General features: G+C 34.4%; 1 protein-coding gene across 4 annotated transcripts in view; it reads right to left on the bottom strand.

The window, feature by feature from the left end:
- NAALAD2 (N-acetylated alpha-linked acidic dipeptidase 2) overlaps nucleotides 1–18,530 on the bottom strand; it is a 68,650-nt gene that overhangs the window by 30,109 nt on the left and 20,011 nt on the right. For all 4 annotated transcript variants that reach the window (XM_087433572.1, XM_087433573.1, XM_087433574.1 and 1 more), the window contains 9 exons: nucleotides 17,544–17,642; nucleotides 13,858–13,943; nucleotides 13,462–13,581; nucleotides 13,275–13,357; nucleotides 10,726–10,789; nucleotides 9,879–9,946; nucleotides 5,514–5,605; nucleotides 3,873–3,963; nucleotides 2,010–2,274 (listed from right to left, as the gene is read on the bottom strand). In XM_087433572.1, coding sequence (XP_087289698.1) covers nucleotides 2,010–2,274; nucleotides 3,873–3,963; nucleotides 5,514–5,605; nucleotides 9,879–9,946; nucleotides 10,726–10,789; nucleotides 13,275–13,357; nucleotides 13,462–13,581; nucleotides 13,858–13,943; nucleotides 17,544–17,642 — 968 coding nt within the window. The remainder of the gene's footprint in view (nucleotides 1–2,009; nucleotides 2,275–3,872; nucleotides 3,964–5,513; nucleotides 5,606–9,878; nucleotides 9,947–10,725; nucleotides 10,790–13,274; nucleotides 13,358–13,461; nucleotides 13,582–13,857; nucleotides 13,944–17,543; nucleotides 17,643–18,530) is intronic.

Raw genomic sequence — 18,530 nt, 5'->3', positions numbered from 1 at the left:
AGACACGAGATTTCTCTTTGGTCACACAGCTAGTAAGTAGTACATTCAGTATAAGAAACAAGGTCTTTTTAGTCCTAGATATTCTTTAAGCTTTAATTATTGTTGCTGTTTTTTAAACCATATACAAATCAAATACTCTAATAATAGATACTATGGAAGCTAAGAGAAAAGAGTGTTGAAGAAGGAGTTTTAAATTTCAATGAAGCACAGAAGTCAAGATAGATAAGAATTGAAATGTGTCCCTGGGATTCACTGACACAGGTGAGTGATGACTTCGGCAAGAGCAATTTCAGTAGAGTAGTAGGAACGTAAGACAGTGCAGTGGATTGGTTAGTGAGAGGTAAAGAACAAGTCAGGCAGTGTAGATTATATATCCATCCATCCATCATTCCTGCCTTCATTAAAACATTTTCTGAGGGACTTTTTGCCTGGCACTAAATGAAGAATTTTGATTGTGAAGGAAGAGGGCACATCAGGTAGAAAAAGCGTTTTTAAGATAGAAAAAATATGAGAATGTTTAATGCTGATGGAGAGTCACCAATAGAGATGGAGAGTTTGAAAATATGGGAGAGAAAGGCATTAACAGATCAGACGAGATCCCTAAGGAGGTAAATGGGTGGATCAATTAACCTTATATATATAAAGAATCCTTCCACTGTAACTGTGGTTTCTATCTCTCGATTGGACCCTGACTTCTACAAATTGATCAAAGATAATTCAACAAAGGAAATCAGGGTATTCAGGAAGAGAACTGGATGCTGGATAGCCACAGAACTATGAAAATCCACCTTGTAGGGTCTGCCTATTTCTCCAGTTTCATCTCTCCATTTTCCCCATCATTACAGAGATTCTCCAATCATATCTAAGTAAACACAATTTCCTAAATTTTCTTTGTTTCATTTTAGTTCTAGATCTTAGAAATAAAGATCTGCTGCTCTTCGTAAGTTTCTGAAGATTTACTAATTCTTGTGTAATGATATTCAAAAGCCAGTACTGACCACTTCATTCTCTGTGTGCCTGTAGTACTCTCTTTGTACCCCTAAAATAACCTATCCCTTGCATTTTGTCTTCTCCTTCCCTGAGAGATTTTAAGCTCTTTGAGGACAATGACTATGTCTTACACATCCTTATATCTCCCAGTAAATAACATAGTACTTGGTACCCAGTAGATACTCAGTACATATTTGATAATTTTGGTATATACTAAGAATGTGTACTCCCGGAATAAAAAAGAAAATGGTTACAGTAAAACAGTAATAATAGGTAACTTTTATGAGCACTAAGTGTCAGTCACCAGTGTTTCTATAAATCAACCAACCGAATCTCCACAGCAATCTTGAAAACATGATATATTCTTTTTTGCCATTTCACTCATAAGAAAACTGACGCATATAGGAGTTAAGTAACTTTCGCAAGGTCACACAGTGACTAAAACATTAGAGCCAGGATTTGAACGAGGAAACAGCTTTCACCCCCAATGCTCAATGCTACTACACTACACTATATTTCATCCCTGCTTTGCAGGAGATACATGATGTAGAGCGGCAACCATAAAGTGGCTAGATAGAAAAGGAAAGAATGCTTAAAACTATGTCAAAAATCCTCCAAGTAGACAGACACTAAAAAATATACGCAGTAATGATAATAATAATTATAATACATATATGTAGTGGAATTGGTGGTTTTCTCTACTTTCTGTGTATAATATTGTTGCCTTTTTATAGTATTGTTCCTATAACAGTAAAAATATTTTTAAAGGCAGCAATATAGGGAAAATATTTACCAATCCAATGTTTGCAGCACTAACTTAGCAAAATGGATTCATCCTAAAAACATCAGATTAAGTAACATTCTTTAATAGGTGTTTAAAGTTTTTTTCTAGAAGTCAGAATTAATAAATGAGGCAGGGATAAATTCTAGGATGAAATAGTATGCATCGATGATGATATGAGATGATATCTAAAGCTCTAACTTAAAGATTATGAAATATCTGCCCACCCATTTCTTACCAAATGATACTCCATGGTCTCTCAATTGTTGGTCATGCTTCTTGGATAAATTGTAGATACTCGTTGCATAGTTTTTTAAAGCTTTTGCATAGTCTTGAATATTGAAAGGAATGATTTTGGAGTCTGCAAGCTCATAAACCAGTGCTCCTCGTAACTGAGCCACAGAAAGCTGTTTTTTAAATGATGGGTCATAAAACTTCTCTACCAATTCAAACGTCTCATAAATCGTGTGGTATACCGGGTAGCTGCTGTACTTATCTGTTTTCTAAAAAAATTTTTTAAAAAAAGGGTGTAGGGAGGACCGAGTATAGACAAACATTAAATATTCAAATTACAAGATTTTATGTAATCATAAAAATGATTGCAGGAAAAAAATACAACCATCTGGCACCCAGAGTTTTATCACAACAAAGCAAAAATGTTAAAATCTTATTAACTAAGACACCACAACCAAATGTACACCAATTTAAAATTTTACCATTATTCATTTTATAAATCATGTAATCTTCATTCAAAGTACTGCTTCTTGAACATTTTCCTTACTGTATTTCTGATAACTAAAATTAAGAGTACATACTCAAATTGCTTATCAGCACAGTTTAAAATTATCAATTGATTGGGAATGAAAAGTTTGGGCAGCTAAGTATCTACATAGCTGAAGAATTATATATTTAAGCACCTTCCCTGCCTTCCCAAACAGTATATAACCAAATGCCATTTAACCTGCATCACACAGTTAAGGGCCACCATTATAAACATAAATTATTACATGGTGCTAATCTATATAAAGAGTTTTTGACTTCTTAGGTCTGCCCCTCCTAACTTGAGCTTTTACCTATCTGCTACTTTGCTATAAGGTTATCATTCTTATTGCTTTCAGTATCATTAAAAGGAATCCCTGTATCAGTCTCTCTCCTTCTAATATTCAGCTTTTAATCTGCATTGTCTTAGAAACTAGATAACTTCAGATTGATGACAGAGTATAAAAGTGAACAGGCCTTGAAAGAGGTAAAGCACATCTTTTATGTATTAAGTGTAATGAGTATTAGTAAACAGATTTATGCATTTATTTTGGGTTATTCTGAAGCTGTTTTTGCTTATTAGTTGTATTCTAAATAGTCAGATTTGCAAGGGTTATGTATAGTAGACAAGTAAGATGTTGGCAATTATGATTTGAAAATTATTAAAAATCTGACAAATCTCAGTTTACTGATGTAATCTTCAATTTGGTTTATGACATAATTTATAACATAAACAAGACCTCGTGTATGTTGGCGTATCCAAGAACTTGCATATCATCAATGTGTTTGAGTGGCAATGTTGCAAACCAGTCAGTGCAGAATAGCAAAGAGGATCAGGTTAAAAATTAAGAGCAACTAGTTTTATTCTCTACCCAAGAGCCCTGGACTCAGATGACTGGCAGGGGTGGGAATCTGAAGAAGGGCTACTGACAATAATCTTAGCCTAGCCTTCCCTGTAACCAAAATATGTTCTCCAGGTGCACATTTTCCTCTGGAAAAGTACATCAGAGCCTACAAGACTGGAAGAATGAGATTATCCAACAAAGCCTGCATCAGGAAAAGGATATGATACTGGCTACTGATACTGATAACCAGCCAAGTACCTGGCATTACTCTGTCCACTACCACTTCATTGAACAACCTTGGCAGTAAAAATTCACAAAATACTCCAGATTACTTCCTAGTCCATCTACAAAGGGGCATGCACTCTCTCTCTATCCCTGGAATTCTTCCCAGACCACATGTCCACCCAGTGCCTGGTGCCAAACAACTAAATGACAGAATTCCCAGCATAAAGAATGTGGATTAAGTGCTACGTATCCAAAATAATAAAATTACTTACCCTATTCTTAGTGTAACGGGCTCTGCCTGAAGCAATTCCAAGTCTCTGAAAATAAGCTTCAAAATCACTTCCAGATCCCAGCTTATTGATTCTAGATGTAGAATATAAATAAATACACACAGGGAGAAATAAATGCATAAATAACTAAATAATACTAAGTTAAATAGATGGGATAATGAACTCTGTCCCCAAAATAGCAAGGAACTGCTATGGCACATTTGTAAGAATTAGGAAAAGATATACCACCCCTAAGACACTTTCCTATCATCTGCTGGAAATTGGTGTGTTAAATCTATAAATCTGCATTGACTACAACCAGAGTTGGGCAGTGCCACCAAAGACGATAGCCTAGTGACTATGCTGTCTTCCATATTTTCAGCATTTATAGTATTGTTTAGAGGGGAAACAACAAATAAGATATGGTCCCTGCCCTCAGGGAACTACAGTCTAGTAAGAAAATTTGCATGAGAAAGTCTATATTTAAGATCATAGAGAATCTTAATGTGCCTTATTTTATTTCAGAAATTCATTTAATTATAATGTATTTCTTTGCACTTAATTATGAAACCATTGTATATATACGTATATATACAGTCATGCATCACTTACGATGGGGATACATTCTGTGAAATGTGTCGTTAGGCAATTTTGTCATTGTGCGAACACCATAGAGTGTGCTTACACAAACCTAGATGGTATAGCCTGCTACACACCTAGGCCATATGGTACTAATCTTATGGGACCACCATCATATATGTGGTCCATCATTGACCAAAACATCGTTATGTGGAGCGTGACTGTATACATACACACACACACACATACATACATACACACATGCATGCATATATATGTATACAATGTAATGACATGGAAAAATTCACAATATAATGCTAAGTCAGTAAAGCAGAATATAAAATGACATATGCATTAAGAACACAACTGTATACTTCCAAATTAATTATTAGATATGTTTTTGAGATTGAGACCTTGGATGTTTTTAAAATCTTTTTTCTACTCTTTTTTTCCAACAAGTATGTGAAACTTTTATAATGGAAACACATTTCAACTTTCACAAGACTTATTTGTAATATAGAATGAAGCTATAAACTATCATCTGCTAGTTTTAGAAATAGTATTTCAGTAGAAAACAAATATAAAATACAAGAAAGCTGCTATTGTATGAATAAGTAAAAAATAAATTAATATTTAGATAAAATCTAAATCGATTACAGGTAAAGACACAATTTGGTAGTTATTGATAATGCCCCTTAAATTTGAAAGCAAATAATCCATTGTTCTTTACGTCATCATTTGAAGTTATATTATTTATTAATGCATTTAATACATATCTGAATGAAATTTTATGCAAGAATGCAAAAGAATACTTAATAATATAGCAAAATAATTTTGACTAAAAATTTGCAAAACTACATCTATCTGCTCTATTACAGGTTAAAAAACTTGGCTGTTCTGGCTGATCGGAAGATTGAAGACTGCACAGAGGGATCCTTTGGGATTATCTTTTCTCTACTGAAATTGTGGATGAGACATCTGAGAATTGCACGTCTGGAGAAACAAGGGGCAAAGGGGAATTCATAACTTATCCTATGGTAGGAAATATAGATACAAGTAATTTACCTAGGAAAATTTTTATTTTCAGATGAAGGGTCCTTTTCCAACCAGCTTTCATAAAGAGATTTATTCTCAAAACCATCATCGGGGCTGGAGATCTGCAAAGATAAATCAAATACTGGGAATTAGAGGCAGAAGCAACTAAATTTACGCCAATAAAAAACCACATGTTAGTTAACATCAACTTCTACTTCTATCTATATATACAGTAGTCCCCCTGACCACGAGGGATACGTTCCAAGACCCCCACCGGATGCCTGAAACCTTGGATGGGAAAGAACCCTATAGACTATGTTTTTTCTATACATACATATTTGAGGTGAGACAGCAAAACTAGCATGAATTTATTTTTCTTTCTTCACAATTTCACGGATAGAAGATTCATTCTTACCATAGGTCTTGGTAACTTCAGCATACAATTGTTGTCTTTCCTTAGTAAGTGGAGAACTTTCACCTTTTCATTTAAAGGAAGCACTTTACGGCTTCTCTTTGGCATACCCAAGTTGTCAGCATCACTGCTCTTGCACTTTGGAGCCATTATTAAGTAAAATAAGGGTTACTTGAACACAAGAACTGTGATACCGCGACAGTCAATCTGATAATTGAGACAGCTACTAAGTGACTAACGGGTAGGTAGGGTGTACAGCGTGGATATGCTGGACATATGGATGGATGATTTACATCTCGGGAGGAATGGAGCAGGATGGCATATTTCACCACACTACTCAGAACAGTGCACAACTTAAAACTTATGGATTGTTTATTTCTGGAATTTTCCATTTAATATTGTAGGACTGCAGGTGACTGAAACCACGGAAAGTGAAAGCATGGATAAGGGGGGACTACTGTATGTACATTTGTGTATCATGTTCTTTTTAGAAAAATATGCTTTTGCTAATGGCAAGAAAAAAATCCCACGTAAATTCTTCTTCATTTATGATGCCTGCCTATTGGTAATTTTGCCACGAACCTAGGATAAAATTTACTGCTTATTTTGGTAAACTTTAATAGTGGTTCAGATTTTTAACAAATATCATCACTTTAATGTTTGGCAGCTTAGATTTCTTTTAATGAAAAGTCATTGGGGGAAAACTTTAGATATAATATTTACTTTACTAAATTGCTTTTGTCCAAGAAGACCTAGGAAGAGGCCTCAGGGCAGCAGATATCAGTTAAGAGGCTGGGCTTAAAATAGTCAGCATAAGTCCCGATTTCTTAGGGCAGGTGGGGCGAGGGGGAACTGTTATTTTAGAAAGTCTAATTATATTTAAACAAAGTTGGAATTTGATTGGTTCAAAAAACTCTAAATAACCTCAGATTTCTATTTGGGAATTTTAAGACCTTCTGTATATACACAAACATTTTTTATTACCCTTGAAAGTACACTTAGAAACTTATACTTTCCTTTTCTTTCTCCAGTCTAGGAAAAGCCAGGGCCATGTGGTGGAAAAATTGTGGACCATGGAGTCTAACATGTCTATTTTAGATCCATATTATCACACACATTGGTTGAATTTTATTTGTTTGTTTGTTTATAGCTCTGCTTTGTTCAAAAGCAGACCCAAGGCAGACCCTACTTAAGCAGCTCTGAAAGCATTATAACCTGTGGTGTATTGTTTCCCCTCTTTAAATCCTAGTTTTCTCACCTGTGGAAATTGGGATAATGGTTCCCATCTTAACCCATCATCTGCTCTGATATCTTCTCTGGCCTTTATACAGAGTTGGTTATTCCCTCATCATTGCATGGAGCTCCTCGGCTTATAAACAGTCTTGGCACTCCACAGAGGCATCCCCTTCGCTGCCACCATGTTGCAGTAGCAGGGACATGCTGCTCATTTCCAGCCAGCTGACTGGGTTCTACTCCCTACCCTGCTCCTGCCAATTTGCAATAGCTAAGATCCTGCTCCAATTCCTACACCCTGCTTGGATTGAATTCCCTGCAAATCTTCTTCATTTTCTGGAATCACACCATCTCGGTCTAGTGCTAACCAGAACTGTGTCCCTTTGGCCTGTAAACCCTAGAGCAGAGTCTTCTGTCTCAGCTGTATGCATTGTCATAATTGCTGGCCATCCTCCATTATATCTATACCTTGTCCCATTTCTTGCTTCTATTAGGCAGCTGCCCTACTCTCTAAGTTCAGTCTTCTTCACCACCTACACCATACTCTCATGTCACCAGTATGGTTTGCCTGTTTGTGCCAACACACACTAGGGGTTGATAAAATTGTAATAATCAGTTTAGGAGGAAAAAAAGTCTCCTCTTTCTACTGGGTTTTGGTATGGCCATAGATAAGCATCTGCCTTTGCACAACGGGGAGGAGACCTAAACTTCTCCCTCCCTTATTGGCCTGATATCAAAGGCAGAAGCAGTCTCTGTAGGACAGCACAAAGCATAAACGCATATCTTGAGAAGGGTTCTCCTAATAAGGATTTTCTTTACAGCTTGCTTTTAGCTAAGACGTTTTTATGGGACATTCTAATGAAAGGATCAAGGACATAAGCTACCCATATGGTGAGAGAGTTGTGATGGGAATAACGAGAGGACTGTCACTGGGAGAACTAGTTTTTTGTTTGTTTTGTTTTTTGTGTGTGTGAGAAAGATTAGGCCCAAGCTAACATCCATGCCCATCTTCCTCTACTTTATATGGGACACTGCCACAGCATGGCTTGATGAGGGGCGCATCAGTCCGTGCCTGGGATCCGAACCTGCGAATCCTGGGCCACCAAAGTGGAGCATGCAAACTTAACCACTGCGCCACCAGGCCAGCTACTGGGAGAACTAGTTTTTACAGACACTAACAGTAAAAAGGAAAGGGCAAAATTAAGGGAGATTCAGAAACAGTACCTACAATTATGCAAAGTGAAATAAGTCAGAGGGAGAAGGTCAAATACCGTATGATTTCCCTCATTAAGTAGTAGATAATAACAACAACAAACAAACACATAGAGACAGAGATTGGGTTGGTGGTTACCAGAGGGGAACGCGGGAGGGAGAAGGGCGAAAGGGATAATTCAGCACATGTGTGTGGTGATGGGTTGTAATTAGTATTTGGGTGGTGAACATGATGTAATCTATGCAGAAATAGAAGTATAATGATGTACACCTGAAATTTATACAAAGTTATAAGCCAATGTTATTGCAATAAACAAAAAATTAAAAAAAAACAAACAAAAAATAATTAGAGCAAACAACTTAAAAAAAGAACCAGTACCTACAGAAAACTGATACCTACTTGTCATTGTCATCCAAGTGATTCCTACTTGAAAGAAACATTTCTATAATTAAATTCTATAACAGGGAACTATTTAAATGAAGTACACAGATATTAAATGAATAGATTATATAATTTTTAGAGATTCAGAGTGCCTTAGTTTTCAGAGAACTTTTTATGTCAATAACTAATATTTATAAACTTCCTGTGTGATAAGTAAGCATGTGGTATTAATTCCATTTTACTTTTAGACTTGCTACAGCTTAATCTATTCACTACACTGATTCGGAGTGATCTTGCTAATGAACAAATATGATACACAACCTCATTAAAGATTATTTAATTTCTCCATCACCAGATTTCTGAACTCATTGGCCTACTTGACATACCCCATTTCTTACCATCTTTCCACTAACACCTTATGCTTAGGTCACACTGACTATCTGCAGGTCAGGAAATATGTTCTTTCAAACCTCCACATCTTTTTTAGGTACTGTGTCTTTTGCTGAGAATGCCTTCTCCCTTACTTTCACAGCCATTTTACAGGCCAGGCATTAACTATTCTGCAAACATCCTCTGATGATTCCCAACTTCCCCCGCTACCCCAGGATTTTAGGTTCTCTATTCCACAATTGTTCTCTACAGTATATGGTATCCAATCTTCTAGTGAACTATAATTCCTCATTTACAGGTCTGTATCCTCTCTAGATTACAAATATTTGGATTCAGTAACTTGTCGTTTTATCATTGTTGCTGCTAGAATTCATTTTATAGGGCCTGATACATAGTTACCACTCAATAAATATTTGTTGAATGAATGAATAAATAGTCAAGGCAATCTTTTAACCCAAGGCTTTTCTATTCCAGCTCAGTGTTCTTTCTGTTATATCAAAATGCCTCTTCCAGATGAAATTATATGCCCTATACATTGCAACAATGTACACAATTATTAATAAGAACTATTATTAGAACTGAGAGACTAGAAATACTATCTTCATACTTACTCATACATAAGTAGTGTATTAAAGATTTTGTTCTGACTTTATACAAATCAGCTATGCCTGTCACTAGTTTAAAAAGAAGTACCACTAATCAAGAAAACAAGTGTTATTCACTTATCCATTCATCAGAAAACATTAAGACAGATCTACTTACATACCTCTTTTGTCAGTTGATACACCAATTGGTAAAGAAGGGGTGTACAGTCAACTCTGAGAGTATAATTGCCTGAAAAATAAATAAAACAGAGTATTTTAATACTTCCAAATGAAATTCCAATCTATGTTTAATTCTAACTTTATTTTCTAATTATAAACAAGATATAAGAGACTTCAAATCAAAGGCATCATTCCCAGAGAATTGAAAGAGGGTGGAAATAGTTCTTCAGAGGGGGAGAAAGAGAGACTGCGGTACACACTTCGGACAGAAGAAGGTAGGGGGGACTTTGGTGGCTACGGCAGCAGCTCCCACAGTAATCATAAGGGTCATTCTTAAGGCATTATCTCCTGGGGGGGACTTTGGCAAGGAAGTGGTAAGGCTACAACATTCATTTCTTATTCATTCAATTCGACAGTATATATCAAGACATATGCTCTTACATTTATCTAGAAATAATCATAATATAATGAAAGTCTAGAAACACAAATGTCACATGTCAGGTTCAAAAGAAGTCTGTAGTTTGTGCTTACTTCAAATTTGTTCCAATACGTACAGGAAGTATTTCTGTATGAAAAATTCTAAAATATTTCAGACAAATTCTTTTAATATCTCCACAGGAAGAATGTGGTTAATACTAGAGTTTTAAGTAGTAATCCAAGGTAAATATACTAAAAGAATTAAAATCAACAGCTTAGTTATGAATCATATTGATTTTCTCTGTGGTAAAATGGAAAATGAAGGTATTATTGAGGTATCTCATAGGAAGAGGATAATCTTAGTTTATAAGTTGGAATTTACAGACTTTAAAAATGGTATACTGTTTAATAACAATCTGAAATAAAATTTACCTTCTATAGATGAATCTGAGTTGATATAAGCAATGCTTCTCTCCTGAAGTGTTTTTGCATTCTCCTATAGTTGAAGCAAAGTTTTTATTTAATTCACAGTATTTACAATTGTGGAAATGCAAACAAAATAAGCAAATTAATTTATGATAAAGGTGGTCTTCAAATAACTTTATGAATCAAACACCTATGCCTTTCACTATAACTTTTGAGAAAATGCTGATAACTGGTTGGTTGACAACAACCTTCATGCAATTAAAACAATATTATGATGTTGTAACTACTGTTTATAGCAAAGGCAGGGAGCCCCAGAGGAAAAGTATTCAAAGTGTGGTTCCTTGATTCCCTGCACCAGAATATGAAGGATTGAGGCTCTCAGATTCTGGGCCCCACCCTATATCTGCTGAATAAGAATTGCTGAAAGTAAGGCCTGGTAGTCTGTATTTTCTCAAAGCTATCCCTGGAAATCCTTACATACATTAAAGTTTGAGATCCACTGGGATTGGATACCCAAATAATTTTATCATTTGAAAAGTGAGAAATAGAAAATTTCCATTTACCTATATATTTTTTTAAATAGAAGATATGATGAAGAAAAAGAACAAAAAAAGAACAGGAGGATAGAGACAAAACTAGAGGGAGAGAAAGAAGGACATTAGGACAAAGATAAGATTCTCTGTCTCTCTCACACACACACACACATCCAAGAAAAAAGAGAGAAAGACTAATGTCATCACACACAGCTGGGAATATGCTGAGAGAGTGCTTTACTTCTCTCTCTCTCTCTAGCTTGCTACCTTATAAGAACATGTTGTAATAAAAACATTTAAAGCTGTGAGTGGTTATGACACAAATGAGGACTGTTGCCTGTCTGCACTCGCCTACACAGGCCAGATGATAGTTGCCTCTGCTATAGATGAATATAGTTTCCATTATAAGAGATTTACAGTAGAAATAAAGAAGATTCCTTAACTATATTTAAAGAAGGTAAGTTTGCTACTTAATATGATCAAGAACCTAGTAGAAAACTGGAAACAATGTTGAAATTCTTTTTTAACCCAGATGTATTTAAATTAATGCAAAGCATATTCATTATTTTATATTTTAGATTTCTTTGATCTTTATTTTAAGCTGCTGAAATTATAGAGACATGTATTTATATATACATGTGTCCATAAGAAGTTACATATTTCTTAAAGTAAATGACTTTAATGAAATTTGATTCATTTAAATTAACAGTCTACTTCCAAAATGCATTTTCATAACACCAGTGTAATAATAAAATTTTGCAATGTAAATGGAATCAAAGAATAAGTGATATTAGACAAGTAACTGTGTGTGCGATTTTACCCCCATATTTATTTGATTCATATTATTATTTTACAGTAAAGTAAGAGGAAACAAGTCATGAGGAAAGCATTTTTTTTCTTTTTTTGTAAGGAAGATCGGCCCTGGGCTAACATCTGCCAATCCTCCTCTTTTTGCTGAGGAAGACTGGCCCTGGACTAACATCCATGCCCATCTTCCTCTGCCTTATATGGGATGCCGCCACAGCATGGCTTGCCAAGCGGTGGGTCAGTGCACGCCCGGGATCCAAACCGGGCCGCCACAGCGGAGCGGGTGCACTTAACCGCTTGCGCCACTGGGCCGGCCCTAAGGAAAGCATTTTAAAAACTAGACACAATGGCAAGAAATGTTTGACATGCTTTAAAACTTCTATAAAATCTGGACTTATAAAAGATAAATAGAGGATAGTCGAGGGAGAGTAAGTACTACATAGTGCACCTGCCTTTATAAAAACGTATGAGCTTACCTTGTACATTTAAGAACTTAGAGTTACTCGACAGAGAGGCTAAGGGAAGAAGAAGAAAGAAAGGGGCCTAGGAGAGACACTTAAAGATAAAGCATTAAGAGCCAGTGACAAATGAAAATTGATCATATCTGAAGAATAAATAAATCTCTGAAATTATAAAGTACAGCAATTTACTAAAGTAATTCAATTTACAAAATTATCATCTTATACTCAACAATCAGCTACTTATCTTTTGTGAATGGTAAAATATACCTAGGGTTGCAATTTTAAATGGAATCTGTAAACATGAAATTATAATCAGAGTATAGTAATCTTAACAGAACATCTGATGTTTTCTTAGATAGAAGAACTCCAAGGAAACTTGAAAAAAACTTGAAAATTAACTCCAAGGATCTGTATCAGTTTTCAGACAAGTTAATTCACTTGTTAGAAACAGCTCGCTAGTTTTGACTATTTTCTGAGCTTACAGATTTTACTTATTTTTCACAAAACAAATACAAATAGAAACTAAAATATTTTGACAATAATGAGTAACTGTTTTTAGTCCAGTAATTAAGAGGTTATTCTGTTTTGCCAAACTGATATGAAAGTAAAAACAAACTCTATTTCTTAAATTCTCTTGAGTGTTTCTCCAAGTTAAAACCATATTAGATAATGGAATCTATTTGTGATCATCCCAAGGTACATATATTTGTTCCCTGTTGACCAAGAAAATAAGAACCTTCTCTGTCTAATTTACCTCGGCCCATTCTGTGGAACCCAGAAGTCCAAATTCTTCTGCATCCCAGCTGGCAAAAATGATAGTTCTTCTAGGTCTCCAGCCTGTAATGATTGTTAACACACATAGTTAGATACACCTGCTTACAAATAAAGGAAAATTAAATGAGTCACTTTTTGTCATCACCTACCAAAGAAACATTATTTACCTCTACTTATCAGTTTTCCAAAGCTCTGGACAATTTCTTGCAAAACAGCAGTCCCACTGGTTGGGTCAATAGCTCCAAACACCCAGGAGTCCCGATGACCTCCCAGAATAACATACCTGTCTGGAAAAGAATGTGCTCAAAAGAACTACAACTCTGAATGCATTATAAATAGTTGTAATTTATGTCTTTAAATTAAACTTCCGCTTACTTGAGTTTCCTCCATAGGAAAAAATCAACACTATAAAAAAGTAGAGTTTTCTTTTAGAGTTGTATAATTTTTTTTCAAATTTTGTTTCACATCGGCCAGAAGAAAAATCAACTGTGGACTAAAATTTATCTTCTCTTACTCTTTTAATCTTTGTAAAAACAAATGTTTAGCAAAATTCACTGACTCACCAGGTTCCACAGATCCTCTGATAGTTCCGATTACATTGTAAATCCTTGTAATTTTATTGGTGTTATGAACATGCATTCTAACCTTCCTAGAATTTCAAAGGGAATAAATTACTTCACATAAAGCATTATGTCTAATAGCTTTCTTCCAACATTTTATTATGAAAAATCTCAAAAGTACAGAAAACTGTATAATACGACAGGGAATTTCCATATATCAACTGCTTAAATTCAATAATTGTTAATATCATTGAACCACTTGCAAGTAATTTGCAGACATCATGAAATTTTACTCCTAAATACTTAAGCACGCACCTTAAAGTCAAATTTAAAAAACTGAAGGTCAATATTTTATATTCCTCCTCCCTCATAGCTATATCATTGATATTTATTTAAAATTCAAAATGTTCTACTATTCAACATGTCTTGGGTATTCATTCTAAAATTGTTAAACACACCCTACTTAATTACAAAAATAAAGAAAGCCCATTATGTATTAAAGGACAAATAAGCCTATTTTTTAATGTGTCTTTGTGTTTACATTAATTACTGCTAGTCAGTAACTTTCTTCGAGATTATTGAAGTAGTATATCAGTCCATTGTTAAACAGCTGCTGAGTGCTGTCTATAAGAAACATGATAAACTCTATGTTTAAATGGGAATTTGGGAGGTGCCTGCTAAAATGTACAAAACAACTATATAACAAAACGTTTCCAGGCCATCACTGTTGATTCTGATTCATGCCGGCCTTTTAAATATTCATTCATGAATTACTACTAACCAAGTTAGAATTCACAGGAAAATACAATTAAGCTCAGACCAATAGAAAAAAAAAATGCCACTCACATTTTATGAATCCAAAATGACATGGGATAATGTTGAGTCTCTTTTTCACAAGGGAACAGTATAAGTCTTTATGTGCATTGGGGGCAGGAATCCCAACAGTTTCTAATTTGTGGTTCATTTTTGAATAGAAGAACTAACAAGCTGTCAAAACCTGTGGTATATTGTTAAATGGAGATTCTGGTTTTCCCCTTCAAAAGTATACTGTGCTCCTGAATGCATATTTAACTCATGTTCAATATTCAACTAAAAGTGCCTTTGCAGGAAAACTAATCAGTAAGTGTTTTTCTCATTTTAAGATATTGAGGATTTATTTTTCCTCCTGAGAGATAAAAATTAATAACAAAAAAGCAGAAATATTGTTTAGCATGTGTTTCTAAAAATAAGAGCCTAATATTTTTTAGTAAGAAACCCAAATTCATTGATATTATGTCATTAAATGAAGAAAATTAAGACTAATTTAACCATAAGGAATGAGGAAAAAAATCTGTTTTAATCTAAACATGAAAATAAATGTAGGTTATCTGCTCAGATTCTCAAAGAAGCTCATTCACATCTTTAATCCTACATCTTTCTAGTTTTTAGTATCTTTGACTCCAGAAGTGCCTAAAAGATCTATTTGTTTGTCCTCTTATCACTTCGAACTCATCATGTTCCAGATAAACAGCACTCTGGAATGTAGGCTCCACAGTGCAGGGATTTTTGCCTGTTTTGTTCACTCCTGAATCCCTAGTACCCAGAATGGTGCCTGGGGTATAGTAAATGTTCCATAAATATTTGTGAAATGAATGAATATACCCCTGGAAGGAACAACTGAGGAAGACCTTAGCTCATCTATCAGAGTTACTTCTGCCTCTCATTGTCTTTGACCTGACTATTTTACAACTCTGTGGAGACAGAAATTAACTTGTGATAGTAACACACATAATTCACGTCTGCTGAAACTCACAATGTGTCTAGTGAACATGCAAATGACTTCCCTCCCCTCATGTGGACGAATCAGTTTTTCTGCTATAAAGTGCACCCATTTCAGCATTCCTGATAAGCTGATTTTTTGTATCATCTTTGAATTCTCCTTTGAACCAGTTTTAACTCCTTTCTGGTTCCCTTATTAATTAATGAATTAAATAAAATTGTTGACACATTCGTTTTATATTTGTTCGAGAATTATGGTTTTACTTTAAAAAAAAGTCATCCTTTATCATTCATCTTGCAGAATCAAGTATGGTCAGCTTAAACCCACACGTCTTCTTTTGGCTCTCAGAAGTAAATCCCAAGCAGCAATAGAATTTTAACTTTGCTGACTCTATCTCTAATTTTATTTTTTTCTACTGATTTTGTGTTTTGTTTATGTTTCTAGTTGACTTGTGGCAGATAAGCTATTCCCCATGGATGACAGAAATGGTTAGGAATTTGGATTCATATCTTGTCATGTGGCAATCTCTAAATGGATTAACAGATTATGAAGATCTCTTTTGAGTGAGAAATGACAGAAAATTTAGTTTTCGGCAATTTTTAAAATTTGTGAATTTGTTCATTTTGAGCTCAAATCAATTAAGGGTTTGTGCCCATGGCAAAGAAGAACAGCTTTTCGATATCTTGATCAGGGAATTTTTATGTTTCTGAGTTTATTCTTGAGCTGTGACTGAAATTGTAGACCTGAAGCTGTATGTTTTCCGTTTTCTCTGTGTCCATATGTTTCTGTTTGTAAATCAGAAAGGCCTTTATCTTTCATTTGTGTGTTATGTTTTCCTACTTTTGCAGGGTAATAAATTAGATAATAAATTCTCTTATAGTAAAGGAACTCTGTTCTAATTGAGTTAGAGAGATAAATAAGCACTATATTAAAAAAATTTCTAAAATTCATATAAAATAAGAAAATTGAACTCCTAATACTTTAGAAGTTCTGAAATAAAAAAAATTCTTACACAAACTAAAAAGCACTCTAAGAATCCAAGTTTACATTGTTAAGGTAAATTATTTACTAATTTTTTAGTAATAATACTAATTATTTACTAATAAGTCACCTTATTATAAGTAATAAGTTAAATAAGTAATAAATAAGTAAATTATAAATAATTTACCTTATTATTATAAGACTGATTTAATAATTTTGGTTTAATAAAAACAGCCATATCTTCTCTGATTTATCAGTGTTAAATTTCCCTTACCCTTTACATTTCAGGCAAATCAAACTACTTATAAAGTTCTGATCCTGCCATGCTGTTTGACAGCTCTGTATAGCTGATCTCTTAGCTGGTATTTCCTGGCTGCCTTGATCCAATGGAAAACTTACTCTTTCAGTAAAATTAAGCTCAATGAACACATATTCTCTGACCATTCCTCCTCCACAGCAGTGCTATAATGTGTTAATAACAATAATGATTAAAATGATAAGTGTACTGACTTACAATAGTTATGTCCTTATCCATTTTAACTCATTTAACCCACCCACATAGTAAGTGATCAATAAAAGTTGGCTCCTTTCTCTCTTCTCTTTGACTCCTTCCCTTAAGTTAACCTAGTGTTTCACATGCATAGCATTTTGAAAGTTATCTGAAAAACTGTTCTAAAACTTTAGGAGAAAAGGAAAGTTAAAATGTTAAACCTATAACTCAAAAATGGTAATTTTTGAGACTTCATGAAACAAATGTTGTGATGTCTCTATTGGAAGAAGAATTCGATACATCATTCTATAAGTACTTCTTCAGTGATATAAGATCAATTGTTCACTATGAAAAATGAGAAAAAGAAGATGCAAAATATACCTAGCAAACCTATTATCTTGACATTTTTCCATGAAACGCATAAAACTTTTCCAGGCTATTAAAGTAATGTAAAATTACCTGAAAGAATCATGCCCTGTAAAGCCAGGCCCGATATTGTAAGCCACATTAAGACTTCCCTTCCAGCTCTCATCTGGTGGAGCAGTTCCTCCCATATGGCTGTCAAGAGGAAATGAAAATGACAGAAAAAGGCTGAGCATCACAATTTCTTAGAAGAAATCATGAAGTCAGATGATAAGCTATTTCATTCACATATTTAACAAATATTTATTGAGCATTTACTAAGTTCCAGGTACTGTCAAAATTCCCTTCCCTTGTGGAGCTTACATTTTAGTGAAAGAACCATAACTGAGATAAATAAGTAAAATATTTAATGTTACTGATAAGAGCTAAAGAGAAAACAACCAAAATAGTGAGGGGAGATGGGAAGCATCAGCCTCCTTACTTTTGACTTTAATTATTTATGTAGGGAAGCATTAGGTCCAAGAAATCCTGAAAATAGGAAATTCATGACTTAAGGGGAAGAAATTTCTAAAGAAGCTGCTGACTACACAGTAGGCATTCATAAAGCAATTATTAAATTTTATTGTTACAGACATTTAAAAAAATAGAAGTTTGGAGATTTCTAAAGAAACATCAGTTACAGAATGCAATAATAACAAACATTAATTGAATGTTTACTATATTCTAGATACCTTATATACTTACATAGATCTCATTACTTCTCATAATAATCCTATCAGGGAGAAACTGTCCTCATTTTATAGATAAAGAAACTGAATCAGAGAAAGATTAAGTAACTGGTCCAAGTCACACATCTAGTAAGTGGTGGGCGTTATCATATTTCTAAAATGCAGGTCAAGTACAAATATCAAATGAATATTTAAAAAAATCCAACTACAGTCATGTACCACATAACATTTCAGCCAACAACGGACCGCATATACAACAGTGGTCCCATAAGATTAGTACCAGATGGCCTAGATGTGTAGTAGGCTATACCATCTAGGTATGTGTAAGTACACTCTATGATGTTCACACAACAAT

Source organism: Ceratotherium simum, chromosome 7 (assembly GCF_057802395.1).
Source record: "Ceratotherium simum simum isolate JZ-2026a chromosome 7, ASM5780239v1, whole genome shotgun sequence".
Classification (NCBI taxonomy): Eukaryota; Metazoa; Chordata; class Mammalia; order Perissodactyla; family Rhinocerotidae; genus Ceratotherium; species Ceratotherium simum.
This window is presented reverse-complemented; position numbering and strand designations above follow the sequence as displayed.